Below are 27,813 nucleotides of genomic sequence, written 5' to 3'. Positions count from 1 at the left end.
TTTATAGCTATCATGAACTCAGTGTTCAAACACAAACATTTGCCATCTTGAACTGGGTAGACCAGTTCTCCCATTGTCAAATTTGGTTGAGTTGTGTGACCACTGCATGCTGGTCACACGAAAACTATATTTAGGTAATTAGAAACTTAAGTGGTTTTGGGGGCCGGCCCAGTGGCACAGTGGTTAAGTTTCCACGTTCCACTTCCCAGCGGCCCGGGGTTCACCAGTTTGGATCTTGGTTGCGGACATGGCACCACCTGGCATGCAGTACTGTGGTAGGCATCCCACATATAAAGTAGAGGAAGATGGGCACGGATGTTAGCTGAGGGCCAGTCTTCAGCAAAAGGAGGAGGATTGGTGGTAGTTAGCTCAGGGCTAATCTTCCTCAAAAAAAAAAAAAAAATGGTTTCTTACTGGATAGTTTGAGAGCCCTATGCTAGCATGCACCTGGAATAGGTTACTTCCATCTCAGAACTCAGGTCTTTTATTTACATGCAAAAAGCTTTTGCATGAAATTTCCTTGAAAATGGCTGACTGCCAAAACGGGCTTGTACATTTTAGTGTTGTGTTGCGTGAACAGTAAAACATGACAGTGTACATCTCACAGGGAAAGGTTAAAGGCTGTCTGCTATAGCTGAGTTCCTAGAGATTAGTAATTTCACAAAATGAGTTCACAGAAGATTAAGGGACAGACTGCTTAATGAACATAATTTAGAGACAAAAGAGCCAGGAAAATCTGACTTTTATTTCTTAAATACTGTGAAGGAAGAGGGGGGAACGGTCCTCTGATAAGGGAGGGCCACAGAGCAAAGAGCTAGGGATCGTCAGCAAAGGCCCGGTGGGCATTAGGGAAGCGCTGGGGGCTGTAATTGGGGTCTTCCTGCAGTCGCTTTTGTATATCAGCCCGGAGCTAGAGAGTGAGAGAGCAGAGAGCAAGCAGGTTGGAGAGGCACTGACCAAGCCCCTAGGGTCCCAGCAAGCATGCAAGGCCATCCCTTAGGAGCTAACACTTCCCCACCAGCCACACACACTGTCAGCAGCCCAACATGGCATCACTGAGCCTTCCCAGGGCAAAGCACTTTAAAAACATCAAGTGGTAGCCCCAGACTGACCAGTTCATCTCTGAAGGGGTCCAGGGAAGAGAACGAAGGACCCTAACCCAAGCCCTCCCACTAGACCATCCCTATTCTGCTCCAAGGTGGGGGCACCTGCTGCCTGTAGCTCTCCTGAACCTCTGGTGCCTCCAGGTCCCGGCTCAGGCTCTCGGGGCTTGTCAGGGGCCGAGCTCCGGCTGCCTTAGCTGCCCGGCTCACGGCCTCTGAGAGAAGCAGCTGGGGGCCCTCACCCTGCATCGTCTGGGGGACAGGAGGTTGGGAGGGAAAAGAGGATCAACGTCAGATCCAGTGCCACCACACAGCTCACCCTTTCCATGAGTCAACCACTGAGTCTCCATGCTACCAGAGAGAAGGGAAATAGTCCACGTGTGGTTTTGACAGCAGAAATGCCTTCCTAATTTTGTTTGGCTCTGGCCAAAAACAGCATTTGAATGTGCTGGACTTGCTCTTCAAAATAAGAGGAGCAGGATGGGTCAAGCCATCTGGCATTTAGAGCTAGTTAGTCCACAAGAGGAAACCCACCTTAAAGAAAACGGGCCCCAGTCACATGGGATTAGGCAGCTAGCTGAGGGATGACAGGAGTGCTGGCAAAGAGACCAACAAAGGTGAGGGGCAACAACCGTGAGCACGTCTGAGTCCCAGAAAGGCTTCCTCATCAATTAAATGAGGGGACTAAACTAGGAAGAATTCTTCCAGCTTAATGAGTTTGACTCTAAGCACAACAAGGGAATTTGGATAAAGAGGGATCCTCAGGGAAGAGGCAAACCAACCTTGCGTCTCTTGGCAGGCATACCACTGAGGTAGGCGTCACTCAGGGGGGGCTGTGGTTTCACCTTCCGCTGGCTTTGAATGTCCTGCTGGATAATAGGGACCCATTCCTGGGGTGGGGGGGAGATCATTAGAAAGTAGTAATTCCCACAACTTCCAGCTGCCTTGGTTTATCAGATCACCTCTCGATACTTACTGGGGGGACTGCAGCTGCCCAAGGTTCTGTCTCAGCTGAAGCTCCATCCTGTTCATCTCGGGAGCCCCCCTCAGGGGCAGGAGGTGGACCTCGGGACATAGCCTCTTCTGCTGTTGTCCCAGGGGCTGGGGAAGCATTCTCTCGCTGCAAGTCAGACAGCAGGAAGATCCAGGCTTCAGAATTCTTAGCCTCCAGCACTTCTGCCCCGAGCCTTCCACTCCACATTATCTAGTCCCTCAACCTCTCCCTGGTACCTGAGGCTCAGGGGAAGTTCTCTCTGATCCCTGAACTTCCATTGGCTCCTCAGAAAGTGGCTGTGAAATTGGACAGAGAAGGGAAACACCACAAAAGGCCCTCTCAGATCTCTCTAATTGCCTCAAGTCCCCTGACCCCATAGCCCATCAGGTCCCTTACCTGCGGGGGATCACCAATCCTGCGAACATATCTGAGGATGGCATCAGGGCCTACCGGCATGTGCTCCAGTACCACCTGAAGCCTCAGTCCCATCATTGTGGTGAGCCAGCTTACCAAGGACGGATTTACCCCACGAGACATGCGACGCTAAGGGGCAGAAAGCACACGTGGAACACAAAATCTTCAACCAGCTTTTGAAAGATATCACAGGGTAAAAGGATGGCAGTTTGGAGAAGAAAAATGAAAACTACAGGATACCAAAGAGAATGGAAACCTGAGGAAACAAAAGCCTGGGGATCTGCAGCTGGGTGGTGCTTACAATTCGGCCATTGATGACAGCCGCAAGCTCCATCTGCTGTCCTCCCAAGCAGTGCAGGTTCAAGGCCAGACATTCAAACAGGCCCTGGTTACACAACTCCAGCAAACGGGCCCCAAATCCACTGTCTGTGGGGCAAGACATAAGGAGGGAATGCAGGTACCTGGCAGCCCTGAACATTCAACATGCCCCACTCACCCCAGCCAGCCCCTGACCTGTGCAGTGCAGCACATGAGCAGCAATGCTATTAAACTGCTCTTGGAGAAATTCCAGGTTTGTCCGGATGATGTCCACACCTGGCTGAACCTGCACCAAAGACTGAGAGACAAGACACACAAAGAACGAAAAATCAGGAACCCTGAGAGACCGGGAGTCCAGGAGGAGGCAGTAGGAACAGGAGCTATCCTGACTAAACCCAGGAGAGGAGAGGACAGGGAAGGGTACTCACAAAACTCTCCCGCACATATTCTTCTAACCCCGTGATCAAGGTGTGGGTGGCCGTCTACGGGGGTAAACAGCACAGGTTTAGATTCAAGCCCCAGCCCTCAAGACGCTTCCCCCTCCACCCCCAACAAGTCCAAGGCTTGGGCTAGGGCAGTCACAGCTTTAGGTGACAGATAAACAGTTAGGAATAAGAAATGGAAAGTGAGGAGGAGAACAGCTCTGAGCACACAGGGTGTTCATTTACCCTGATGTTACCAGGTGTGGGCTCCTGGCCACCCAGGTAGTGCTGGTGGAAGAAGGATCGCAGCTGGGGCTGGAGCCGCTGCAGTGGCTGGAAATGCCCGTGGAGAAGCATCACCACATCCACCATGGAAAAGTTCTGGCACAGAAGAGAAAGCAGGGCCCCAAAGAAGCCTGGGGAAGGGGCAGAAGTCAGCAGTGGCTTTTATACGCAGCCTGCCCACTCACCACCAACAACCCATCAGCCTCACCCACCTTGGCAACACCCCTGAACGAAAGCCATCTAACCTGCCCCTGGCTGTCCCTACCTGAAGAAGGCCCAGGCACCCCCTGCATTTGCTTACCGAGGGCCCCATCAGCTCCAGGCTCAAAAATGTTGCTGGATCCACTGAGGCGTTGTATGAAAGCAGCGATACTTTCACTGCTGCCAGCCCGAGCCCCCAAGGAGCCCAGCAGGGAGCTTAGCACACCCTGCACCACCGAGGTATAAAACTCTGGTGGCAGGCTCTCAGGACCCCGGCCTCCAGGACTCCCTGCGCCACCAGAAGGGGACCCTGGTGGGGGCATGGTCTGCTGCTCTGGGGCCGGGGGTGGGGGTGGGGGTGGTGGAGGAGGTGGAGGGGCCTGACAAACAAAAGGAATAAAGAACAAAAGATGAGGTGAGAATGGGGACAAGGACATAAAATGGCATCAGAAGGGCACAAACCAACAGGGGTCTGGAAGATGGGGAGCTCTATTCTGGTCTTTACTCCTTAAAGCAGAGTACACATGGGTAGTTAATAGCACAGTCAGGCCAAGCAACTACATCTCCCCCTCGGAATGGGTTAGGTTAGAAAGCAGTGACTCTAACGACCATGCTTTCTCTACGCCTCATTTTCCTTATCTCCAAAATGGGTGGTCCAGACTCAATGAATTCCCAGGGTTCTTTCCCACTGACATGTCACTAGGGGCTGTAGCCCAATGGTGAATGATGGCAACAAGGCACCTGGCTGGGCTGAGGGAAAGGAAGGGTGAAGTGAAGAGTAAGGCAACCACTCACCTGCAAGAAGTCAGTCATGCCTTGGAGAAAGGCAGGGACACCAGGCATCGCCACAGTGATGGTGGGAGAAGCCATGCCAGGCCCTCCAGTCCCTGGCCCTGCAGGCCCCAGCAGGTTCCCCAAGAGCTGAGAGAATTGAAGATCAGCAGTGGAGGTTTGAGGGGGTGGAGGCTGGGCAGGCCCCCCCGGGGCCGGGCCTGCTGTGGTAGCTGTGTTGGTGGTGCCAGCACTGGCTGAAGCAGTGGCAGGAGCTGGAGGTGGAGCCATTCCTGGGGTCCCCTGAGCTGCAGGGACCAAAAGAAGAAGTTGAAATCTGAAGAAAGACAAGATAAAACAGCATCTCCGTTCTAGTCTGCCCACCAGGAAAGCAAGAACAAAGAAACTAGAGAGGAAACCACAAAGTGCCAGTGAGGAGGCTCAGAAGGGAGCGTTGGCCTTCAGAGCCAGGGAAATCTTTTAAGTTTGAGGTGGAGAAGAACAAGGACTCACCCACAAGGACAGGTTGCATAAGAAGCTGCCCCACAAGGCCGCTCACCATCTGGGCCAAGGAGGCATTGGTACCCAGCCCAGCGCCCTGCTGCGGGAAGAGAAGGGGAGCTTTCAGGCCTGCGCTTTCCATGCCCCACCAGAGGAGTCCCCCCACCAGGTTCTCCGCATAGAAACTCCCCTACCCTTACTCACCAGAGCCCCTGAGACTGGGGGGCCCCCAGGATGGGAAGGCCTAGCCTGTGGAGGGGTGGGCCGGGCAATCACCACCCGGGTTGGAGCTGTCGGGAAGCCTGGGACCTGCTGTCCTGTGGGTGGCAGAGGGGAGAGACCGAAGAGGGCTGAGGGCCGGGCCCTTGCCTGCCAGCGGACAGCACCCGCCACCATGGACCATGCCCCACCTCCCAGGCCTCCCCTTCCAGGTCATTACCTGCGGCCGCGGAGGCAACAGCTGCCACCATGGCCTGATGAGTGATCTGGTGGGCGACGGCGTGCATGAACTCAGGGGGCAGGGAGGGCAGCTGGATGAGGGTGGAGCCTGGGGGGCGGGTCTGATGTAACCTTGAACCTGGACCCCCTTCAACCCACCCACTCGGCCCTACCCCTTCTCTACCCAGAGCTTAGCCTGCTCTGACGCCCTCACTCTTACCCAGGGTCTGGCCATGACCAGGGGGTCCTAGGGGGCCAGTGGGAGCACTCGGAACTCCACCAGGCTGTGTGCCAGAATCTGGGCAGGGAAAACAGAGAGAGTGGCCCTGAGACAGGCGGGGCCAAGGCCCAACTGTATCCTCCTGAGATCGGCGTCCTTTAGGCCCCCACTTCCCGACCGGAAAGCCTGCCTTTCCCTCCACCTAGTCACGGAGGAGATGCTCCCTTCACCACACAAACAAATCTCCAAGGACAAGCAATCCCTCCTGCCCTTCACACATGCCAACTAACACTTCTGCTTTGGTCCCTCTGCCACCACCGTGAGCCCTGGCCTCCCCCTTCCCCACCCTCATTCCCTCACATCTCAGCACCCAGCTGACCTCCCTCATCATGCAGCTCTTCTCTGCCAGCGACTGATTCTAACTCACCTTGAATGTTCATGTGCATCATGACCACGGGTTCCACGCTCTGGTGGGAAATCCGGATGACCCTCGGGTGGCTGGTGGTCGGTGGGGGAGCTGGTCCTGGGGGGGGAGCCCCCTCAGTTGAAGACTCGACAGTGGTCGAAGAGGGAGCCAGGGATGAGGCCTGCCCAGGACCAGGGGGAGGTGCCTCTGCATTGGGAGCCGGGGGGGGCCGAGTCCCATTCCCCGTCATGGTCACAGTGGTCCCCACATTGATCTGAAGGACACAGATAGGGCACAAATGAGAAAAACACAAGAGCCTAACCCAGAGCACACCAAGATATACTTTGAAAGTCGCCCCCATCCTTCGTCACAGCGTTTCCCAAGTCTCCTCCCCTTCTAACCGCCTTCAAGCCTGAGAGCTTACCCTGGGTCCTTCCACCCATAGCCCTCCACTCCCCATCAGGCCAGGCTCCCCCAACCCACCTGGATGGGGATGGCTGCCTGCTGGAGCACCATGGGGGTGGTGTAATGAGACATAGGCCGGACCACATGCAGGTGTCGCGGGGGCGCACAGGCCAGATTGCAGCGCAGGTCAGACAGTGCCACAAAGGTGTTGCCCAGCAGCCGCAGGCTCTCCCCGACCAGGTTGATCAGGCGCTGGTCCTCTTCACGGCCTTCTTGCTGTACCCCCAGGCCAAACACAGAAAAGCAGAAAATATTAGGCTAGAATCCACCTCACCAACAAAAGCACTAACATCTTCTGAAAACAGCACACCCCCTTAACCTTTAGGTACATCCTTATAAGCTTCTGTGTAGAACAAATCTCTACTAATAAATTCTATTTTATATGTAAACAGTTTCCCATTAAAACAGATCCCACAATGATTATTATTAGTAAGTCATAAATACTAATTTCGCTTACTTTATAAACTGCCTAAATAACTCACTTAGGGAATCAAGGCATGCAAGGACAGTAGATATCACAAAGATTATCACCTTCCCAATAAGGGAGAAAAAGATCACTTACTTACAAGTCTGGAAAAAATCATTTTCTTGCAGACAATGTCTTTTTTTGGAGGAAAGGGTTATCTATATTTCAGCCTTTTCCATTTGGGGAGTGCTGGGGTGGGGGGCGGGGCTCACATTATTGTTGTAGTCCGTGGTGGCAGCAGCACCCAGAACTTCATAGTAGCGCTGCAGGAAGGGCTGGAGGCGGCTCTCAAGCCGCTGTAGTTCCTGGAGCACCTCAACATACTCCGCAGGGGAGGGATGGCTGTGGGCAACCCCAAGAGGCAGTGAGCCTAGGCTTTCCTTAGATTCCCAACCTCACAGTTGACAGGGACCGCATCTGTCCTGTCTCTCCCTGGCCTCTCAGACCCCTGGCCAATCCCTTCCTGGACTAGCAGAGCTTCTGTTCTTTACCCCTACCCATGAGAAGATGGGGACAGAAAAATAAAACGCTTCCACCCTCCCCACCACAATCCTGTACCCACTCTAAAAAGAGATGGGGCCTGTGTGAACTCAGGGGAGAGAATCTTGATCAGGCTCAGGAAGCACCATTTGGATTTCCTTGCCCAAGAGTGGTGCTTCTGGCTCAGCTGCCAGTCCTACCCTGACTTCCCCACTCTAGAGCCCCTCCCTACCCCTCCACACTAATCCTACAAGTAAGACCTCCAAGCAACCCTTCCTCTGCCATCATACCTTTCCTAGTCCTCATACTTCCTTAGGATCCCCAATCCCCCTACCCAAAGATTCCCTCCATCTCTCACTTGGGTGCATTTGTCTCTGGGGCCGGCGTTGGGCCCGCTGGGGCTGGGCCAGAAGGGGTGAGCTCCGGGCTCTGGGCTGGGGCACGCTCCTCCACTTCTTCTGCCTCCATGGGCTCCCGAGGAGGTGCTTCGCTTTCAACCGGTTCTGATGTTTGAGAGCTCAAAGCTACTGGCTCCGGGGCCACAGTTGGTGTCTGCGGGGGCGGCTGACTGTGCTGTGCTTGGGATCCCCCTCGACACTGAAGGTGGGGGAGAGTCAGGATGAGATCGCTGCAGAGGATTACTCAGGTCAAAGGAGACTGAGCAGAGAAAGTGCTCAAACTAGGCTCCCTGAAGGCAAAGGTTTGCATCTGTATCTTTGACTCCCTAGCAACCAGTATAAGATTTACACAAATTAGCTGCTTAATAAATATCTGTAATGCTTTTAAGTGAATTACTAACAGAAAGTAAGGACTGTGGTTTTCTAACCTCCACAAGAAGAGAAGGCCATAGTAGACCCTGCAACTCAAACTAATGAAGTTAGGAGATCCCAGTATCAAAAGTGATAATTAAGAAATTAAAAAGCAGGGCCGGCCCCATGGCCGAGTGGTTAAGTTCACACGCTCTGCTTCGGCAGCCCAGGGTTTCACGGGTTCGGATCCCGGGTGCGGACATGGCAGCGCTCATCAAGCCATGCTGAGGTGGCATCCCACATGCCACAACTAGAAGGATCCACAACTAAAATATACAACTATATACTGGGGGACCTTGGGGAGAAGAAGGAAAAATAAAATCTTAAAAAAAAAAAAGAAATTAAAAAGCGTGGAATCTCTCTTTAATTGAAAAGAGCTGACATGAAAGTTATCTGACAAGTCTGAAACAAACTTTCCAGATACCAGGCACCAAGAGGATTGGCAAGGACAAGATAAGCTCACAAAGATACTTTTTCTGCCCCAAAGAATGAAGAATGTGGAGAAGAGACCAGATTAGGAAGGAGGAATCCAGTGGATGTAACCAGTCATGCTTTCGCCCCTAGGCTGAGAGAAAAGGGGTAGGGAGGATGCGGAGACAGAGGGACTCTAGCCAGTCTTGCACACTTACCTCCATCCGGGAGAGTAAGGTTTGTATGTCCCTGATCATATGCTGAGCCATCACCAGCCGTACTCGGGGCTCACTCTACAATATGAGAGAGAAGATCACGGCAGGTGTGAAATAAAACCATGAGCTCCACCGTCTACTAAACCAGGTCCCAGCCATCTCCTCAGCCAGGTCCACCCCCACCTCACGGCCTCCTTCTCCCAGATCCCCTTCCCTGACCCTCCCAGGCCCCGTGATACCTGAATCGGGGCCTGTTCCATGTTGATGTGAACATCCACAGCAGAGCCGTCACTCTGGGGAAAGGGTAAGGGAAGTTGCTCTGGGAGAAGCCAAATACTAAGGCCCCCACACTTCCAACTCATTCTCTGGAGCCCCACCCCTTTTCTCCTCAAACACTGAGGCCATTATCAGACCATAGGGGCCTCAAAACCCAATCTAAAGACTGGAAAACCTGTTTTATGAGCTCTCTGCTACCACAATCAAAACTACCCTTCCCCACAAAAACTCTCCCATGTGGAATGCAAGCTTACAGGAAGATTGAAGGTTCCAACCATGACATAGCTGTTGGCATTCCGGTCATGAACAGAGGCCCCAGGCCCCCGAGTACCAGGGGGGGGTCCCCCACCATGGGTGGCTGAGGCAGACCCTGTCCCAGAAGATGCCCCAGAAGGGAGCTGAGTCTGAGGAGGAGCCCGTTCCACAAGGTGGATAACCTTTCCCCCAACATCTGCAGAAAAAAAAGATACACATCAAAACATTATATGATCAGGTAAACCCACAGCCTGAGCTCATCCCTCTGGACAGCTGCTCCAACCTCTGAACTGCCTCCCCCATCCACTTACTGTATTCCTGGAGCTTCTTATCATCCTGTAGAACTCGTCCCTGGTAGATGAGCCGTTGTTTCTCAGAAGGGATGCTGACAGAGGCAGCAATGTGCTCCTTAAACTCCTTTACATTCATCTGTATCAAAGAAAAGACACGAATAGGTATCAGGGAATGGAAGAAAGAGGAAGGACAGAAGAGGGACAACTGACTTGTTGGGGTAAGGGGTAAAAACCATCCCATAATAAAATCACTACCCATTTGACTTGATTGTGAGGTAATTATTGTGCAAAGCCCCGAACTAAGATAACACCAGTCAAAATACAGACAATAAACTTAACAAAGTTCAGGTTACAGGCCTAGGAGAAAATTATATGGCTGAAAAACAGCAAAGCCAACTGATATTCCCTTCTCTTTTACTCTGCCTGGCTCCCAAGGGAATATGTGTCTAAAAATACCACTGACCCCCCCCCCAACGCAAAACGATACAATTCTGTTATCTCAAAGATAAAAGTAACAACAAGGAAAATGGGGTAAAGAATTAAGTTAAGGAAGGAAGACTCTACCAAGAAGAAAGAAGGGAGTAGAAAACAGAAAAATTTTTCCTAACTAGATAACTGACTCTTGGGAAGTAGCAGGCTATTTACATAAATCTACGCACCAAAGTATACATGATTTCTTAAATTCATGTAATACCATGTTTTAAAAATCATGGACCAACTCCTCACAATTTTGCCTCCAAGTATTATAGAAGTAATGGCATAAATGGCTGTCCCTATGGTGTGAAACTCCAAAGATTCAAATTATGCCAGAAATGTTAGTAATTCCACTCAACTGTCTACTAGGGCTCTACCTGCATCAGGAGCTCTGATTTCTAGTCTTTAAAAACACAGGACAAACCTGACCAATTTTTAAGACACACTTGCGTTTGAGTCTGTGTGTCCTGTTTCCCTTCCCAAAGGCAGAAGCCATATCTGCTCCTCTGGTCTGGTGTCCACCCACGATGATAGCATACAGATTCCTCCTTCCTCCATATTTCCCTGTGAATTGAGTTCTATCGAGGTGGAGGAAGGCAGAAGAAAATCTGCCTCACTCAACAGAAACCACACCTTCTCACTCAACAAGAAACATCAAAAAATTGTCTGCCTAGAATACTAACAAAGGAATTAATGAAAGAAAATCTGAGGACCAGAAGATCAGGCTCTTCTTTCAAGCCTATATGAGGAAGAACTAATAGGTGTCTTCCAGAAGTACTAGGGTCTCACCTGGGCCCCCACAATAAAGGTCCGAGTCTGAGAGTCCAGAGTCTTCACCAGCACCTCCAGGCTGTCAGGCTCTTCCATAGTGGTACTGGTACTATCATTGGGCTCCATGGCCGACAGTTCTCTAAGGAAGAATGGAGGGAGGGAGGCCTGCTGTCGCCCAGAACAGATTTTATATATCCGGAAGCCTCCCAGCCTTAGTCTCCGCCCCAATATCTAAAGAGCTTCTCCCACACAAGCACACACACTCACACCCGCCCCCATCCCCCTTCTGATTCCGGGGCAAAGGGAGAGAAACACAAAGGGCAGGAGATCTACGGGACAGAGAGCTGGAGGACGGGGAGGTGGGAGGGGCTCAACAATGCCAATCACAATAAGGGAGGGCCTGTCGGGCTCGGAAGCAGGGAAAAAAGCACGAGACCAGAGTCATAACCGGTCTCGACAAGACAAGGGCCCCCGAGATCGGCAAACCCTGAAACAACGCGAGTCAGGGGGTCGCGCCAGACTGCGGAGAAAGTGGTTTAGCGCACGCGCGCTACGCCACGCCCATCGAATCCGACTAAGTCACGACAGACCGGAGATGAACGACACTCACGGGGGGCCAGAACGGCTAGCTGACTGCCCCCCTCTAACGCCTCTCCTCGCTGCTCCAGGGGAGCGGCGCAACCAACACGCACCAAAGACACACACACACACACACACCCCACCACTCCTCGGCTCCGCCCCCGACTTCCCCACGGTACCGTCACTTCCGGTCTCCCCCAACCTGCCACCGACGGCCACTTCCGTTTCCCCGATAGTATTTGGGGATCGCGAGGCGGTACTTCCGGCTCCCCCTAGGTCTCCAAGCTTTACTTTTGTGGGGCAAGACGAAAAGGTCCGCGGCCCCAAACAGTAAGTTTCTGGGGGCGAGACGGACCGGGGCCGGCCTAGATGGGAAGAAGCCGAGCACCCCAAGGAGCCGCCGCCGCCGCCGCCGCCGCCGCCGCCGCCGTCGCCCGCGGGACCTATTGCGCCTGCGTCCGTCGTACTGCGCATGCGTACACACTTTGGCACCTCCCCACCCCTGCTTGCGCTGTTCATTTCTCCTGTGCGCGCGCTTGAGCAATAGGAGGTTAAGGTGGCCACTATAAATGCCTGAAAAAAATTACCAAATGGGACTCTACGACTGCCTCGCGAGGCTCTGGACAGTTCTATGGCTCTTGCAGTTTGGATACTGGGGATTGTATGTCGTTAGTCTAGGTTAAAGTCTGGGCCGGCAGAGAATTTGGGGCGGCACTGTCCTGGTCACCTAAGATTCTGTCTTCCTGTCCCTGTAGCCCTCGCTACGCCAACCCTTCGGCGCCTCCGGAAGTCACCTTTTTCGTAGGCGGTTGGAGGTGGTTCGCGAGGTGTCTTGCGTGCGATCGCGTCGTTGGGCCTCACCTCGGTCCTGCCCGGTGGGCGTTCTGCGGAGTGTGGGCGCCATGTTGTTCACCAGGGGTGCGGGGCTGAGGGGAAACACTGTATTTGGGAGAAGCTAAGGATTTACCACTTTTCAGGACTATTGTCAAAAAAAGGGCGCCTCCGAGGTTGGGAATTCGGAGCGAATGGAGTCAGACTGGACTGAAACACAAGACTGACCTTGGGGAATTGAAGGGGCTGCTAAGGGGCTTCCGCAGGCGGGGGTCGCGAGGGCAGGGTAGTTACCGCCGCTCTGCAACCTCCTCCCACCCACGCCGTCGGGCAAGGTCCTGGACCGCAGGCGCTGCCACTCCTCCAGTCAGCCCGGTCGCTGCCGCGGTGCCTGCCTCCCGTGCCCAGCCTTTCTATAGTTTATACCTGGGTCCCAGTTAAGAGTTCTAATAAGCATCTGTTTAGTGAGCACTGCGTTTGTGCCAGCCAATTTGCTAAGGGATTTACGTAGTCATATTTAAAAGCGTTTAAACATCTGCGATAGTTACTACGTCCGTTTTATAGGTGAGTACACCTAGGCGAACCAAAGTGGCAGAACCGACAGATCCACGCCTGCCAGACTCTGCATCAAGCACTTCTACTTTACTGCCCCAATAAATTGTTACATTTTAGTTTTTTATCAAAAAATGTTAAACATTGCCCCAAAATAGTATCAAGAACCCTCATATACCCATCTTCCAAATTTTGTTCTTTTAACTAAATCGCAAGCCCATAGCAATCTTCACCTCTCGGGATAAATCTCTTTTTGGTTATAAATAATCTATTAAGGAAGCACCACCTTTTATTGCATTAACTGCTCCGCCAATTTGGCACTATCCAATGACTGCCCCTTGACAATTCTGTCCTTATCTCCTATTATTTGAAAACATTACTCACCAGAAACTAATAATTGCTTTACAAACATTACTATTAATTATAGCGAATACTTACTTTGGACTTACCATGTACAGGCCTTTGCTAAGGGCTTTATGTGCATTTTCTCTTTTAATCCTATGAAATTGATGATTTGCTCAATTCACAGATGAAAAAACAGGCATAGGGATTAATAAAATTGTCCAAGATCTAATAAGTGGTAGAGTTAGGGTTTGGACCCACTACGCCTGACACCAATGTCTATCCTCTTTAACCACACTACATTATGTAGCCTCTTACAGCAATAAATATTTCATGAAGGGGCCAGCCCTGTGAGTGGTTAAGTTCACGTGTTCCACTTCGGCGGCCAAGGGTTTTGCAGGTTCGGATCTTGGGCATGGACCTAGCACTGCTCATCAAGCCATGCTGAGGTGGCGTCCCACATAGCAGAACTAGAAGGACATACAACTAGAATATACAACTATGTACTGGGGGGCTTTGGGAAGAAGAATAAAAAAAAATCTCAAGTGAATGAATTCACTTATGTGTCAGCAAACTTTTCTGGAGGGTGTACATATTGTTTCCTCAGTTATAAACTTCAGAGAGAAAGCTTCCCATCCACCATGCCCCAGCACCTGGTTCATATCTGTTCTAAAGCACTTATCAGGTTGTATTGCAATGATTTGTTTACACAGCTAGTTTTCCTTACACTGACTTCTTCAAGGCCAGGAACTGTGTCTTACTCATTTTTATGTCCTCAGGGCTTAGCCAGTTCCTGGCAAATGGCTGGGACTCAAAACAGTTTGCTAAGTGAATGAATGAATCAATCCACCACTCTTCAGTGCTGCACAACACAGCAGATACCCAGCTTAGATATGGGTTGAAAGACCGCAGGCTTCTACCTAGAGGGCTCAGTTCTCCTTAGAATTCCTGGGAGACCCTGGACATGCTAGGGTGTATTGTGGAGTGGTTGCATCTAGAGGAGGGGGAGGAAGGCCCAAACGCTAAGTAATCCAGGCTTGGGTTGGAAAACAAGGTTGAAGTTACTCATTAGCAGGTAGAAAGGGTCAAGGGTCGAGGCAAGGGGGCTGGAAGCAGAGTGGACTGAGCAGCCAGCGAGGGAGAGAGCAGTTAAGGCACCACTCCACGCAGAGCACCAGCTCCCTCCTGCCTGAAGATGTTCCACCAAATTTGGGCAGCTCTACTCTACCTCTATGCCATTCTCCTTAACTCCTTCTACCAGTGCCCTGAGTACAGTCAACTGACAACTCAGGGAGTGGATGGGAAAGAGGTATGGACTGAGAATGGGAGAAACTTATAGTAGGGGTTCTGAGGGACTTGAGTAGGTGGCTTAGGATGACCAGAAGCCACACTGGGAAAGGAAGGGAGGAGGAGGGTGTGAGTGTTGTGATGATGAAAGAAAGAACAAGTGAAAAAAATATTAGTACCATGGCCATCAATGTGGAGACATGGTAGAATTTTGGGGTGGGGTGGTTACTCAGGTTGATCGAGGAGGGGCAAAGAGGAAAAGTCATTTAATGACTCCCTATCATGGATCAAACCCCCAGTTGGAAAAAGGCAGCCAACACCTCCACTCTTAAGTCTTGCCATCCTGAGCGATGAAGAGATTGGATGGATCCTGTAGTGGAACCCATCCTCTTCTGCTCCCCTCATTCTCTCTCCAGTTCCCAGAGCCCCACCTGGGCCGGTGGTACTTTATCGCAGGGGCAGCTCCCACCAAGGAGGACTTGGCGACTTTTGACCCTGTGGACAACATTGTCTTCAACATGGCTGCAGACTCTGTCCCGCTGCAGCTCCGGCTGCGTGCTACCATCCGCACGTGAGTGGTGAGGAGGCAGAGACACCAGTAGGTGTGGTCTCTGCCCAAAGTGTGAGCACCTAACCACAAAGAGCTGAGTTCTTCGGCATATCCACAATTCTTGGCCCACTGAGTTCAACAGCTGTATTACTTTCCCTCTGGAGAGAAATGGGCCTAACCATCCCTTGGTAGCTTGAAACCCAGAGGGACCCAGGCTCCAAGAAGGAATAAGATGGAATAAATAGAGGCTGGTACTGTGTGGATGGGGTGTCACTCAGTCTTTCCTCCTTGCCACTACCACCTCTGCAGGAAAAATGGGTTGTGTGTGCCCCGGAAATGGATTTACCACCTGACTGAGGGGAGCACAGATCTCAGAACCGAAGGTTGGTTCTCTTCAGTCCTCACTCATCCCAAGTCCTCTTGGCTTGCTTGGTTTCACATCTCTGTCCTCACACTTCTCCCCACCCACTCTGACAGGCCGGCCGGACATGAAGACCAAGCTCTTCTCCAGCTCGTGCCCAGGTGGAATCATGCTGAAAGAGACGGGCCAGGGTTACCAGCGCTTCCTCCTCTACAGTGAGTGGGGATGCTAGGCAGGAAGGGGAACACAGGACAGGAGAGCCCCTCAATTGGGCCCTGTGACATCATCCCAGGAAGGGGTGGGTGCTTCCATGAGGTCCTCACCAGGGGTGGTGCTGAGAAGCAGGGGCTTCGATGGCCCTGGCCCTGCTCTGCTCTTCCAGATCGCTCGCCACACCCTCCTGAGAAGTGTGTGGAGGAATTCCAGTCCCTGACCTCCTGCCTGGACTCCAAGGCCTTCTTACTGACTCCCAGGAATCAAGGTGAGGGGTAAAGTCCCACAGAAGAGGACTAGGACTCACCAAGTCTTCTGAGGGTGCTGGATGAAAGGGACTCAAGTGATGTCACCGGAGGGCATGGCCAAAGGCTGATATCATCAGAATGGCTGTGTTGACACCTCCATTTGTGTCATAGGCTGTAATGGCACCAGAGGGATGTGGCCAAGAACTGTGATGTCACCTGAGGGAGCCAGGAGGGGCTCTGGGCTACTCAAAAGAGAGCTTTCTGAGTTTGCAGTGGATAAAAGGCAGAGGGTTAGGCACGGAGGGAAAAAGGCCTCAGAGACCCCTTCTTGATACAGGGGAATGAGGGAACACATTCACCCTACCCCATTACCACCAACCTTGCTTCTCCCCCTGGATTTCCTTCTTTTCCGTCCTTTTCTTTTCTCCTCCTTCCCACCAGAGGCCTGCGAGCTCTCCAATAACTGACCTATGGCTTCATCTGATGGATTTGGTGGGAGTTGAGACTGTGGTGGAAGAAGGAGAAGCTGGAGACTTCCAACTCCCTTTCAAGTATAATAAAAATGATTTTTCAACCCTTATCTCATTTTGGAGTTTGTCTCCAGACATCAATCCCACTACTCCCATTTCAATACTCACCCTGGACCTTTTACCACCTAAACCCCCCGCTGGACGGCGTCAGGAAGGACACTGAGTGGTGGTAACTCTTGCTTTGTAGTGGTATATTTAGGATTTGGTGTGACACAGTTATTTATTGCTGAGTGAGCAAACCCCTAACCCCCGAGTGGGGACTGCAAGCTCCAGTGCTTCCCCACACTGCTGGTCTGGGCTGCCAGCCCTTCTGAACTGGCCTTCCTGCCAATACTGCCTGCACCATCCCCACTTTCTCTGGCTCCCCAGGAACACCCCAGATCCTCCCTGCAGGTTCCGTCACCTGTGGGTCCCCATCCAGACCCCCTAATCCACCCGCCTAGCAGCCCCACTCTTCTCCAGATGGCTCAGATCCCAGGATCCAAGGTATCCCTTGGATCTCTCAGCCACCCTCTTACCCCAGCCAGAGGTCTGTCTGTCCTGCCTCTGGTCTCCTCCACCCCTGGGGAGTTCTGAAAGGGAGGAAGGACTCTTTAGTTTTTATTTTCCACCACCATACCTTTTTTTTTTTTTTTTTTGGCTTTTAAAAAGTGAAGGTGGAAAAAAAAAACTGGAGGTGAGAAAAATGTAAAAGCAAAAAGTAACAATAGCTGGTGAATTCAAGGGCGATGCCCCCACTGTCCATAAACACAGACACCCTAAACTCTATTCTCTCCTGTGTGTGAAGAGATGCCCTGTGCCCTCATACTCTGTGGTTTCTTCCCCATCCCTGAGGTCCCTGTGCTTACAATTTGGGTCATGCCCCCCACTCTCCTCCTAAAGGCCACTCTGTCTTCACCCTCGCTCCCACCCTACTGAGGATGAGGCCCTGGGTCACAGCCCACCCCGAGGTCACAGCCCCTTTCCTGGGTCTCCCCTCTGCTCCTCACCCTCCTTCCCCAACTTCTCATCCTCCATGTCAGTGGCCTCCTCATCCCCACTGGGCTCCCGGAGGCTGACAGCTAGCACCAGGGCCTGTAGGAGACCAAAGAGGCAGGCAAAGTGCAGGGGGTGAGCAGTAAGTAGGCTCAGCACGGCGTGGAGCCCATGCAGGGCAGCCAAGAAGGACAGTAGCCCATGCAGCCAGAGGCCCAACGGTCCACGCAAGCCCAATGCGTCCAAGGCTGCCCGCAGTGGCCGTGAGCACAGCCCCAGCAGGGCTGAGGCCAGCAGCTCCAGCAGGTGCAGGGTCAGGTTGGTAGAGATCTGCAGACACTCCTCTGGGCCCCCCAGGAACTTCGAGGGAGCCCCTGTTCCTCCACCTGGTTCTCGCAGCCAGCCTAGCAGCTTCTGACGCCGGCCAGGCTTCTCCACCGTGGCTTCAGGCCCAGAGGTGCTCAGTCGCTCTTCAGGGGACACTCCAGGTCTGGTGCCACCTGAATCCACAGGATCCCATCCCAGTTTGGGAATGGCCCCTCCAGACTCCAGTCTCCCAGACTCTCGAGTGCTAGAGACAGTCTTGTCCCACTTGAAGGAATCTGTTCTTTTGCTCCCCAGTTGCTCAACTTGGGACTCCTTGCTTGGTTCTGCAGCAGCCCCAGAGCTCCTCTGCGCCCCTGGGTCCTTGGTCTTGGGAGGCCCTCCATCTCCCATGGTTTCTGGGGCACTGTCCCAGTCGCTCCCTGAATTCTCAGAGGAGCTGTCCACCTGTCTGAGTTCTGGGGCAGGCACATCAGGCCTTGTTGGTTTCCGGCGGCCCCAGGGGCGAGGTAGCCACCCACTGAGCCGTCGCAGGAACATGGTTGGGGTGTGTAATGAGCCCCCAAATTCTGGGGCTGCTTCCTGGCACTGCTTAGACTCTCAGGTTTGGGGGCTGAAGGACTCCTCAGAAGCCAGTCTTTTCAGGCTCAGAAGAACAAGTATCTGCTTGATGAGTCCTACTCTGAATTCAGAAGTGGTTCCCCACTTCCCTGGATGGTCACACAGCTTCAAGTGTGGCAGGCAGCTCGTTTCCTTTTCAGTTTTGAGGTAAAGAAAAGAGGCACATCCAAATTCATTCACCACCACCACCACCACTACAACCCACACAGGATTCCAAAAGTCTCAGGATCTGACAAGGTTTGGATCACTCCCACATTGTTCTCACTGTGTTTTCGGGTTTCCTTCCCAGCAGGCAGCACCCCAAGTTTCACTCACCAAGGCCAAGCCCCAAGGTGCCCCAGAAACTGGGGAGGCAGTACTCCATCCAAGAAGGAAGGAAGGTGGCCCCGGGTCCTAAGTGCTCCCGATCTGGGGAGTCCTGAACTGCTGCCCTAAGGGAGCTCAGGAATAGGAAGTCTCCGGTTGAGGAGTTGGGGAGAGGTGTCCACCAAATTCCAGCCAGCAGCGTTCGCCTCTTGATTTAGAGGGCTACGAATCCTACAAAGCGGCCCGACCGGCTCGCGAGCACGCAGCTGAAATGCGTCCTCTGGAAGGTCAGGCCGGAGATGTCCTCGGAGATCCCGGTCGCGAGGCAAAACGCGGACCTGCCTGGGGACCCAGGCGCCCGGGCGCTGTGCGCTTTGGCCCCTCCCGGGCCCAGCATCGGGGCCGCGGCCTCACGGAGCCGCCCGGAGCCGCAGAGCCCGGAAGCAGCTGCACCGGGACTAGAGGGACAGGCAGGGGCGGAGCCCGCAGCTCGCGGGGCGGACCCTGCGGATCGACCGCCCCCCGCGCCCCCGCGCCGCCAGTACGCGCCGTTGGTGCGCACCGTACTCGGGGGCGCGGAGCCGAGATCAGCGAGGGCCAGAGCCCACTATAAACCCCACCCCCGTCCATTTTCGCCTAGAGGCCCCTGGGCCGTCTGTTCTCCCCTAAACTCCTCTGCCCCTCATTTAGCTCCCTGCCCTTCAGTTCTTCCTTGCACCCCCCCACCATTCCTCCTCTTGTCCATGACTTCATGAAAGGCTTCTCCAGAAAAGAAAGCTGTGAGAGAAGTCTTGGGACTTGAGTAGCCCTTCCCTGCCCCTCCATACACAGATTTTACTTCCTGGATTTGACAACAATGAGCTCTTCACATGCCTGGCACCTGGTATAAACAGCACAAGGGAGGAAGAGAGGAGTGTGGGAAAGACAAGTGTAGATGAATAGGATGTGCTTCCTGCCCTTAGCAATTTTCAGGTAGTGAAATGAAGAACCTTGGCTTAACGTTTAGATTTGGGAGGCCAGAGTTCTGGTCCCAGCTCAGCTAACAGCATACAGCCTGTATAATCTTAGGCCCTCCCACCACATTGTCCTCTTCTGCAAGACTCTACCCGCTGTCATCGCCTCTGTGAGCTTTCCCTGACTTCCCCTATCACCGTGCACTGTATTTGAACCCATGGCTGTCTCCTCCTCCAGCTGTGAGCAACTTGAAGGTTGGGAGTGTCTCTTATTCCTATGCTCAGCACAAAGTATATGAACTTGTTTGTAAAATCATAATTGAATTGGCTGGAGTGGTCAGGGACGCTTCCTGGGGGAGATGAGACTGACATAGAGCTGGGCAATTCCTGGTCAGGGGGTTGAAAGAATCAGTTGGGCACTCCAGACAGGGGCTAGGAACTGGAAGTGAACCAGACTGGCAGAGATGAGACCCTCTCATGCCACCTGGAGGGGCTGCCCCTTCTGGCTCAGGTGAAACTTGCACGCGGCCCCCAGACTTATTTGGCTTCCCTGCAACAGCTTCCAGAAAAGTGAATAAAACACAAAAGAGGGAGAAGGTTGATTTATTTCTCAACTCTCAGTCCCTCTCTCCCAAAGGCAGAGCCCACTGACGAAAACCTAAGGGTCTAGGACCTGGGCAGACTGTAGGAAGTAGAAGCCAAAGTGCCCAGGTCAGAGGCACAAGTTCAGACTTTGGCAGCAGCCCAGGGTCAGATCTTGCTAAGGTCAGAACTCAAGGTTCATGTATGTCCTCAGATCCCGCTCCCAGGCCCTGTCCTTCTCCTCCTGCCTCCTCTCCTCCCTCCGACTCAGTGTGATCACCCGAGGGGCTCTCTCTCTCCCAGCCACAGCCCGGGTATCCCGAGCCAGGAAGTGTGTGACTCGGGGCTGGGGCACGGATCTGTACCCTAATCCTTCTTGGTCCCTCTTGAGGACAGTGGGGATGGGATTGGTGCGGCCTTCGCCCCGGGGTCCCAGCCCCATTCCAGGCTCCCAGCCCTCCCTCAGCAGCATCTTGAAGCCTGGGCTGGAGGTGGGCACCCCAAGGGGCAGGTTGGGGGGCTGGAGATTCCGAGACAGTGACAGCAGGTGAGCAGTAGATGTGCGGTGGTTAGAGTCTTGGAAGTGGGCGTCACAGGTCTCACAGTACTGGGGGGAAGGGGATTGGGCCCTGCAGAGGTAAAAGAGAAAGGGTTGAGGGCAGGGGAAGGGTTGAGGCCTGAGAGGGGTGTCAGGGTGGGACAGGGTCCTTCCAGTCTTTCTGCTAAGGAACGAATTGCTTTCCTCCCCACTTAGCAATGAGGGACCCAGAGAGAAATAGTTGAGAGAAAAGATGGTAATCAGGCCTTATAAGGCTCTTGGGCGAGAGAAGAATAATAATGACTACAGCTAATATTTATATAGTGCTTACTATGTGGCAAGCATTGTTCTGGCACTTTATATTAACCTATTTAATTCTAACAACCCTATGAAAAGGTACTCTTATTACCCCCATTTCTCAGAAAAGGAAACTGAGGCCCACAGACATTAGGTTGCTTGCCCAAGTAAGTAGAGTCAGGATTTAAATCCAGGGAACGCCATGTTCATAATCACTCTACTACACTGCCTTATCAGCCTGCACTGGGAAATGGGGGAGAAAAACTTTCAGCTGTGTTCTGGGGCCTCTGGTGTGAAGTAGGTAGGAAGGGCAGAACATACTGAAAGATGGATATGGACAAAGGCTTCCCCTCACCGATTCTCTGGGCTCCTCGTCTCTCCATGGCTCTCTCTGACCATGCGGGCCACCTCAGGGAAGCCTGCTTCTTCGGCCAGCTGAGCAGCATCCCTGCCACCCACCTCACAGACACCCACCCAGGCAGCCCCACGGCCCAGGAGATAGCGCACAGCCGCCCCCTGGCCCGCTCGGGCAGCACACATCAGGGGAGTCCACCAGAAGGCATCCCGAGTGTTGATATTCCCCCCAGCTCCCCCTGCTTCCTGAGGATCCAACAGCCTTCTTAGTTCTGCCAAGTTCCCCTCCTGGGCTGCCCTCAGTATCCACTGGGTCATCTTGTCCTCGGCCTCAAGGGATCTACTTTGTCCATGTCCTCCTGATGCTCCTGCTGCAGCCTGTCGCATCACTCTTCTTTTCTTCCTCTTTCTCTCACTGGCAGGCTCAGGCCGAGCTCTCTGGGGTTCAGGGCTGCTGCTCTCATCCCCAATCAAGGCCTCATAGAAAGCTCGGGCTGCAGCCCCATCCAGGGTGGGCTCCAGCTCTTCAGGCTGTGACTGCTGCTGCCCATCTTTCCAGAGGTCACTGGGGTCAGTGGCCGGGGTGAAGGTGATGAGGGAGGGTTTGGACATGGCTTTTCAGAGAGCTGAGAAGATAAGACTAGGCAAGGGAAGGATGAAACAAGCAAGCGAACACCCTGGTGGCCCTGCAGTGACAAGAGCCACCTCCAGAGGCCTGCTGGGATGAAGAAAAGTAGCCTTAGAGTCAAAAACCCCCTCCTGCCCGAAAAATGACCCCACAACCTAGGACCCTGCAGGGCCTAAGGGCCGTAAGTCATGTGGAAAAACAGGAAACCCTGCAATAACAGACCATGCCCCTTAGTAAAGGTTAACAAAGACAACTCCATGAGGCGGTTGTCCAGAGGTCCTGCGTTCCACCCCCACGCGCCGTCCTCACCAACACTAAATAACAGCCTCTCTCTCAAACCCCTTTACCACCCCGTAAGACATACCATTAAGAAAAACAATCAGCCTAGCCCTTTAAATCTTCCTCGATTCTATTTCTGTATCTCCTTCCCAAACGAAAACAGACTTAACACTTTTCCGGAAGCAGGAAGCGGAAGCAGATTTCGGGGAGACGCTCCAGTGTGCGATGCTTTGTAGCTTCCGTACCGCAAAGTGGCGCTACTCCAAGCAAAAGAGTTTACACAATTAAATAGCCACACGACAAGAAGACGCATGCGTGGCTGGGGAAAAAGCAAACAAACATTACTTGAGGGCGAGGGCGTGCGCAAGGTGCTAGTTCAGTTTCCCGCCCTGGAACCTTCCAATAGTGTGCGCGCACGGCACCACGTGCCTAGATAGCGCGAGGAGCAAGGAGGAGCTGTCGGTTGGGGGGGGTCCTACTTTTACATAACGCCCCCACAATGCCCTTCACCTCCCTCAACGTGGCCCCCCCGCTCCGAACTCATTTTCTGGAGCTGAAAAACCACTGTCTGGGTTAAGAAACGCCCTGAGGAGGCGGAGGGAAACCTGTGGAATGCCTAGAAGCTGTAAAATGAAATAACATCGCGCTGCCCCTCACCATTACTCTGACCAGGGTTCGAAGGTCACACTCAGCCCGCAGCAGAAGGCGTCATTCAAGCCCTAAGAGGAAATGGAGAAATGCAAGGGGACAAGTAGCAGAATGGCTGGCGCCACCTCAGGTTAGCACACTGGGCCGTTCCAGCTCTCACACCGCTCACCTCAGCCTAGCACACCCTACCCAGATCCCTCAGCACGGAGACCGGCCTCACCTCCCGCCTCAGGAGAAGTGAAGCATGGGCCCCATCGGGGGTCGCTAGTGGCGGGCCTGACTCGGGTGAGGGGCTCGACGGGCGATAAGGACCCGGGGGGTTGGCCGCAGATGGGGGTCAGTCGCCTGGGTAGCAAAGCTGCGCCGGGGCCAGAGGCTCGCTGTGAGGGAAGCGGCAGGAAACGATCCAGCCAGACTCATTCCTTTCCCCGCCCCCTTTTGGCCTCTCAGTCCCCGGATCACACGACTATATTTCCCAAACTCCCCGGCCCAGACCCCATACTGGGCTTCCGCTTCCGGTGGCGCCTCGCTGCGCCCCGCCCCCAAGCGTCTTCCTCAGGGACCTCGCGACACCAGGGTCGTGTGAGAGTCGTCCTGGGATTCGTAGTTCGCCTTTCCCTCGTTTCGCCAGTTTCTCCCTACTGAGGACTCCGTCTCCCGGCGTCCACCCGGGCGCCCGACCCTTGGCGCTTGCGCGGTGCCCTCTTCCCCCACCCTCCCCAATTTCCACTCCCCCCACCCCACTTCGCCTGCCGCGGTCGGGTCCGCGGCCTGCGCTGTAGCCGTCGCCGAGGTTCTTTGGAAGCAGCAACTCCCCTCCCCCACCCTGGTCCCGGCCCTCGTCCGCCCGGTGAGTCTGAGGTCGTCGCCGCGCCGAGTCCGGTGTCCCTGGGCGCGGCACATGGGGTCTCCGCTCCTTGATGTGGGGGCGGGGAAGGAAGTGACCCGGTCGGGCACCGAGGGAGGGTGGGGTGGGCTGAGGAGCGGAGGCGGGATGTGGGGACTCCGGTGAAAGGGACCTGACGGCCACCCGCTGGCCGTGATAAGAGAAGGGGCCCAGCGGTTGTCCGAAAAGGATAAACTTCGGAACCCTTGGGAAAAGTGCCGGGGAGCCTGCAGAGCCCTGCGGGGGTAGGGAGCCGGAGCCGAGGGCCTGCGGGAGTTGACACGGCCGGGAGAGGAGCCTGGCCTTTGGGAGCGTCAGGGATGAGGGTAGGACTTGGTGGCTCAAGACCTGTCGGTTTCTTGCAAGTGGTGGGACCTCAAAGAATTTGTAATCTCCGAGGAGATAGGCTGAGGTGTAATTCAGAGGAACTGGAGGGAGGTGTTCCAGAGTCTGGAATCCTTAAAGAAAAGGTGACCCAAATTCTTCCGGGGTTGGAGGGCAAAGTGTGGGAGGAGGGAGGATACCAGCAGCAGGGAGGGAGAGCTTGGCCTTTCCTTAGACTCTTGGGTTTCCAGCTGACGTGAAGATGAGCAGCTCAGAAGAGGTGTCCTGGATTTCCTGGTTCTGTGGTCTCCGTGGCAATGAATTCTTCTGCGAAGTGAGTTCTCAATCTCCCTACGCCTTTTCGCTTATAGTCTGATATCCTCCCAGATATTAAGCTTCCACACACTTGTCTCAAATGCTTCTATAGAAACTTTTTCCTGTCAAGGAAGAGTCCCCTCAGTAACCGCTCAGTAACTTGTGGTGAAGTGGTAAGTCTAGGGCCCAAGTCCCACCCCTGCCACCCTCTAGCAATGTGACATTGGACAAGTCAACCCGTGTCCTTTCTTTTTTATTACCAGAGTGGTGCTGGTAGTACCTATCTCCAGTAACTGTTAGAAGAATTGAAACATTGCACGTTAAAAAGCTTTGTAATGTGTAAAGCTGTGTGTTAACATAAGGGATTGTAATTGCCTGCAGAACCCAAGCTGCTCAGTCTCCACTTTCCTCAGAGAACCAGCTGTCCCTAAAGAGAGGACAAAACTGGCTACTAGAGATGGGGCAGGAGCAGAGACAGGGATCTTGGAAGGAATGTCTCTCTGAGGAGGAGATTCCTGGACCTGCTTATCCTTAGAAAAGAAAAGCCAAAGCTTTAATGGGAGGACGGTATATATAAACTGAGGAGAGAGACTCAAGTCCTTCTGCCGAGTTGAGAGTGGGGGAAAAGGGAACAGAAGCAGTTGTGTCGAGGATAAAGCATCAGTTAGAGCAATCACACAGGTCAAAGCTGAGCAATCTTCCCTCTTGACTTCATATCCTGGCAGGTGGATGAAGACTACATCCAGGACAAATTCAATCTCACTGGACTCAACGAGCAGGTGCCTCACTATCGACAAGCTCTAGACATGATCTTGGACCTGGAACCTGGTGAGGCACTCTAAGGGTGGTTTTGTGTGTGTATGCTTTTTTTTCCTCTTCAAATTCCTGTTCACTTGCTTGTTGAATTTCTAAATTTCTTTTTGGTCCTCTGATTCCCTTAACCCAAAATCCCCTACTTCATTTTGATCCCTCACCTGACTCTTGCCTAGTTCTGTGATTTATATCACGTGTTCCCATGCTCTGATCCTATAACTCAGCACTATTCCATAACGCCAGTTCCCCCGGGTCTCGTTTTCTGCCTCTTTCTCCTGTCTTGCACCTTCTGGTCTTGAGTTCCATATTCTGCATTGACATCTTTACATTTATGTGTTCAGGAGGGAGTTGGGAGGGAGAGAAGAGAGCAGAGGCTGAAGAAGTGTGGAAGAAGGGTCATAGGCCCAGGTTTCTGGGTCAAATGCCCAGACAATGGGTGGGGTGAAGCTCAGAGGTAGGTGTTGGGCCAACTGAGTAGGCAGCAGCCCCAGGGGGTGGGCACGGCACCTAAGAAGGCTGTAAGTCAAGTGGTTGCATTCATCTGGGGCCATGTTTCAGATGAAGAGCTGGAAGACAACCCCAACCAGAGCGACTTGATTGAGCAGGCAGCCGAGATGCTTTATGGATTGATCCACGCCCGCTATATCCTCACCAACCGTGGCATCGCCCAGATGGTGAGGCCTCTCTGCTCCCACACGGTTCTTTCTGAGGCAATAAGGAAGACAGAGGTTCCTACAGCAAGAAGTCACGTGTTTGAACCCTGTCAAGGAGTCTAGCTGAGAAGAGGGGAAGAACCCCAGGACTCCGGCCTGGGAATTAAATCCTGGTTGGGGGTTGTGCTGAAGGGGGTGTTTTCAGGGAGGGAGATATGACCTTGGACAGTAAGTTGTTACAGACTGCCTCTTCCTCAGGGAATAAACAGTGAATGGCTCTGATGGTCTTCAGTCTGCCTGCCTGGAGGAAAGGAAGCAGAGGAGTCTGAGGGTCTACCTGGGCCAGAGAAGGGGCCTCTGAACACAGAGAGAGAGAGGAGGAGTGGGGGACAGTGATGTGGGTTGAGCTGGAGAGGAGATTGCCTCTTCACACCTACCCACTGACCTCTTCCATTTTATTCACCTCAGTTGGAAAAATACCAGCAGGGAGATTTTGGCTACTGTCCCCGTGTGTACTGTGAGAACCAGCCAATGCTTCCCATCGGTGAGTGTTGGAGAAGGGAAAGGAGGGCAACATATGGCAGGTCCTCTGGGAGTGAGTTGGGACTCAGCAAGTTGGGGCCTGAGTCCGGGAGGGAGGTTGGGCAAGGTTGGGGGAGCCCAGCCTGCTGAGTCTGGCTGTCTCCCAGGCCTTTCGGACATCCCAGGTGAGGCCATGGTGAAGCTCTACTGCCCCAAGTGCATGGACGTGTACACACCCAAGTCATCGAGGCACCACCACACGGACGGCGCCTACTTCGGCACCGGTTTCCCTCACATGCTCTTCATGGTGCACCCCGAGTACCGGCCCAAGCGGCCCGCCAACCAGTTTGTGCCCAGGTGGGGAGCAGGGACAGTCACCAAGGGTCAAAAGAAAGGCCTGGGACCCCCAGAGAGAAGGGAGGACAGGGCATGGTCCTTTTCTTGAGACCTGCTTCTCCCAAAGCCAGGGTTCTCCCTGCTGAAGGACCTTGGGAAAGTTCTTTGATGGCCGATGCCTCAGTTCCCTTATCCATAAAATGAGGAGGATGACAGTACCTGCCTGACAGGGTATTTTTAATTATGCGAAGTACTTAGAATAACATTTGGTACTTGAAGCACCATTTAAATGGTAGCTGTTCTTGCCACCATCTTGGGTGCTCAACATTTGCTAGGAGATCCTTAGAGCCATGGTTCAAGTGTGGGTAATCTTCCTGGAGCATCACTTTTACTTGGGTGTAGGGAAGAAAGGTTCGGTTTTATATTGAAGTAAGTACTGAGATATGTTTAAATTCACACACGCGTATATATGCACACCCGCGTGTATATTTTAGAATCTGGGTTTTAATGGGTATTTAAGATGTGTTTCCTAATATTCTTGAGGGAAGGAGTTTGGGAACCATTGCCCTTAAGCACTGAGCAGGCCTGTGGAGGAGCTGGGGTGGGGAGGCGGGAATGCACGCCACTGGCAGGGCCAGGATGGGGCTCACCCTGCTGCCTGTCTGACCTCTGCCCCGGCCCAGGCTCTACGGTTTCAAGATCCATCCAATGGCTTACCAGCTGCAGCTCCAAGCCGCCAGCAACTTCAAGAGCCCAGTCAAGACGATTCGCTGATTCCCCACCCCACCTGTCCCTTGGTCCTTGACACCTCCATTCCTTCGCTGCCACCCTTTCAGGAACCCCCTATGGTTTTTAGTTTAAATTAAAGGAGTCATTATTGTGGTGGGAATAATGAAATAAAGTGGAAGAAAAGGCCATGAGCTAGTCTGCTGGTACTTGGGGTTGGGGAAGGGAGGGTAGTGGTGTGCTGGACCCCAG

The 27,813-nt window shown here is 53.3% G+C and overlaps 5 protein-coding genes across 50 annotated transcripts; 2 read left to right on the top strand and 3 right to left on the bottom strand.

Annotated features, from left to right (window-relative positions):
* Positions 1–723: 723 nt before the first annotated feature.
* BAG6 (BAG cochaperone 6) lies at positions 724–12,712 on the bottom strand. Of its 27 annotated transcripts, XM_044776246.2 has the most exons (27): positions 12,627–12,712; positions 12,362–12,506; positions 11,007–11,127; positions 9,762–9,879; positions 9,450–9,646; positions 9,159–9,212; positions 8,923–8,997; positions 7,843–8,081; positions 7,217–7,346; positions 6,557–6,754; positions 6,095–6,347; positions 5,668–5,745; positions 5,449–5,556; positions 5,214–5,326; positions 5,022–5,109; positions 4,533–4,816; positions 3,838–4,117; positions 3,498–3,667; positions 3,258–3,311; positions 3,025–3,127; positions 2,813–2,937; positions 2,494–2,640; positions 2,334–2,393; positions 2,080–2,223; positions 1,886–1,993; positions 1,209–1,355; positions 724–910 (listed from the first exon to the last, which is right to left on the bottom strand). In XM_044776246.2, the coding sequence occupies exons 2-27, from the start codon at positions 12,469–12,471 to the stop codon at positions 815–817; spliced, it is 3,600 nt and encodes a 1,199-aa protein (XP_044632181.2). In that variant the 5' UTR covers positions 12,472–12,506; positions 12,627–12,712; the 3' UTR covers positions 724–814. The 27 variants fall into 27 exon arrangements, with proteins under 27 accessions (XP_044632181.2, XP_044632169.2, XP_044632183.2 ...); XM_044776234.2 differs by lacking the exons at positions 12,362–12,506; positions 12,627–12,712 and adding an exon at positions 11,770–11,903; XM_044776248.2 differs by lacking the exons at positions 12,362–12,506; positions 12,627–12,712 and adding an exon at positions 11,747–11,886.
* Positions 11,762–16,549, top strand: APOM (apolipoprotein M). 2 transcript variants are annotated; one of them, XM_044776287.2, is made up of 6 exons: positions 11,762–11,897; positions 14,996–15,150; positions 15,439–15,512; positions 15,607–15,705; positions 15,873–15,971; positions 16,393–16,549. In XM_044776287.2, the coding sequence occupies exons 2-6, from the start codon at positions 15,098–15,100 to the stop codon at positions 16,416–16,418; spliced, it is 351 nt and encodes a 116-aa protein (XP_044632222.1). In that variant the 5' UTR covers positions 11,762–11,897; positions 14,996–15,097; the 3' UTR covers positions 16,419–16,549. The 2 variants fall into 2 exon arrangements, with proteins under 2 accessions (XP_044632222.1, XP_014687104.1); XM_014831618.3 differs by lacking the exon at positions 11,762–11,897 and adding an exon at positions 14,368–14,601.
* A 108-nt stretch (positions 16,550–16,657) lies between these two features.
* Positions 16,658–19,186, bottom strand: C8H6orf47 (chromosome 8 C6orf47 homolog). The gene has a single exon (XM_014831622.3). The coding sequence runs from the start codon at positions 18,318–18,320 to the stop codon at positions 17,433–17,435; it is 888 nt and encodes a 295-aa protein (XP_014687108.1). The 5' UTR covers positions 18,321–19,186; the 3' UTR covers positions 16,658–17,432.
* A 1,058-nt stretch (positions 19,187–20,244) lies between these two features.
* GPANK1 (G-patch domain and ankyrin repeats 1) lies at positions 20,245–23,347 on the bottom strand. 15 transcript variants are annotated; one of them, XM_070515270.1, is made up of 5 exons: positions 23,207–23,347; positions 22,996–23,057; positions 22,509–22,595; positions 21,433–22,146; positions 20,245–20,871 (listed from the first exon to the last, which is right to left on the bottom strand). In XM_070515270.1, exons 4-5 carry the CDS (start codon positions 22,041–22,043, stop codon positions 20,427–20,429), a joined length of 1,056 nt encoding a protein of 351 aa, XP_070371371.1. In that variant the 5' UTR covers positions 22,044–22,146; positions 22,509–22,595; positions 22,996–23,057; positions 23,207–23,347; the 3' UTR covers positions 20,245–20,426. The 15 variants fall into 15 exon arrangements, with proteins under 15 accessions (XP_070371371.1, XP_014687106.1, XP_044632206.1 ...); XM_014831620.3 differs by having other exon boundaries at positions 20,246–20,871; positions 21,433–22,149; positions 22,424–22,657; XM_044776271.2 differs by having other exon boundaries at positions 20,246–20,871; positions 22,424–22,657.
* CSNK2B (casein kinase 2 beta) lies at positions 22,976–27,755 on the top strand. 5 transcript variants are annotated; one of them, XM_014831623.3, is made up of 7 exons: positions 22,976–23,116; positions 24,448–24,530; positions 25,237–25,339; positions 25,883–25,998; positions 26,446–26,521; positions 26,667–26,856; positions 27,519–27,755. In XM_014831623.3, exons 1-7 carry the CDS (start codon positions 23,068–23,070, stop codon positions 27,607–27,609), a joined length of 708 nt encoding a protein of 235 aa, XP_014687109.1. In that variant the 5' UTR covers positions 22,976–23,067; the 3' UTR covers positions 27,610–27,755. The 5 variants fall into 5 exon arrangements, with proteins under 5 accessions (XP_014687109.1, XP_044632219.1, XP_044632217.1 ...); XM_044776284.2 differs by lacking the exon at positions 22,976–23,116 and adding an exon at positions 23,133–23,271; XM_044776282.2 differs by lacking the exon at positions 22,976–23,116 and adding an exon at positions 23,584–23,836.
* The last annotated feature ends 58 nt before the right edge of the window (positions 27,756–27,813 follow it).

The sequence above is a fragment of the Equus asinus genome, chromosome 8 (genome assembly GCF_041296235.1).
Source record: "Equus asinus isolate D_3611 breed Donkey chromosome 8, EquAss-T2T_v2, whole genome shotgun sequence".
NCBI lineage: Eukaryota > Metazoa > Chordata > Mammalia > Perissodactyla > Equidae > Equus > Equus asinus.
The sequence above is the reverse complement of the archived record's forward strand: the minus strand, read 5'-3'. Positions and strand labels throughout refer to the sequence as shown.

Coding starts and splice junctions, on each gene's coding strand:
- BAG6 (XM_044776246.2), bottom strand. CDS start 12,471: ATGGCGCCCACACTCCGCAGAACGCCCACCGGGCAGGACCGAGGTGAG. Junction 5,746..6,094: donor GATGCACATGAACATTCAAG/GTGAGTTAGAAT, acceptor TTCCCTGCCCAG/ATTCTGGCACACAGCCTGGT. Junction 2,394..2,493: donor GGATTGGTGATCCCCCGCAG/GTAAGGGACCTG, acceptor CCAATTTCACAG/CCACTTTCTGAGGAGCCAAT.
- APOM (XM_014831618.3), top strand. CDS start 14,488: ATGTTCCACCAAATTTGGGCAGCTCTACTCTACCTCTATGCCATTCTC. Junction 15,706..15,872: donor CCAGCGCTTCCTCCTCTACA/GTGAGTGGGGAT, acceptor CTGCTCTTCCAG/ATCGCTCGCCACACCCTCCT. Junction 15,972..16,392: donor ACTGACTCCCAGGAATCAAG/GTGAGGGGTAAA, acceptor CCTTCCCACCAG/AGGCCTGCGAGCTCTCCAAT.
- C8H6orf47 (XM_014831622.3), bottom strand. CDS start 18,320: ATGTTCCTGCGACGGCTCAGTGGGTGGCTACCTCGCCCCTGGGGCCGC.
- GPANK1 (XM_070515270.1), bottom strand. CDS start 22,043: ATGTCCAAACCCTCCCTCATCACCTTCACCCCGGCCACTGACCCCAGT. Junction 20,872..21,432: donor ACGAGGAGCCCAGAGAATCG/GTGAGGGGAAGC, acceptor TTACCTCTGCAG/GGCCCAATCCCCTTCCCCCC.
- CSNK2B (XM_014831623.3), top strand. CDS start 23,068: ATGGAGAAATGCAAGGGGACAAGTAGCAGAATGGCTGGCGCCACCTCA. Junction 25,340..25,882: donor GATCTTGGACCTGGAACCTG/GTGAGGCACTCT, acceptor GCCATGTTTCAG/ATGAAGAGCTGGAAGACAAC. Junction 25,999..26,445: donor ACCGTGGCATCGCCCAGATG/GTGAGGCCTCTC, acceptor TATTCACCTCAG/TTGGAAAAATACCAGCAGGG.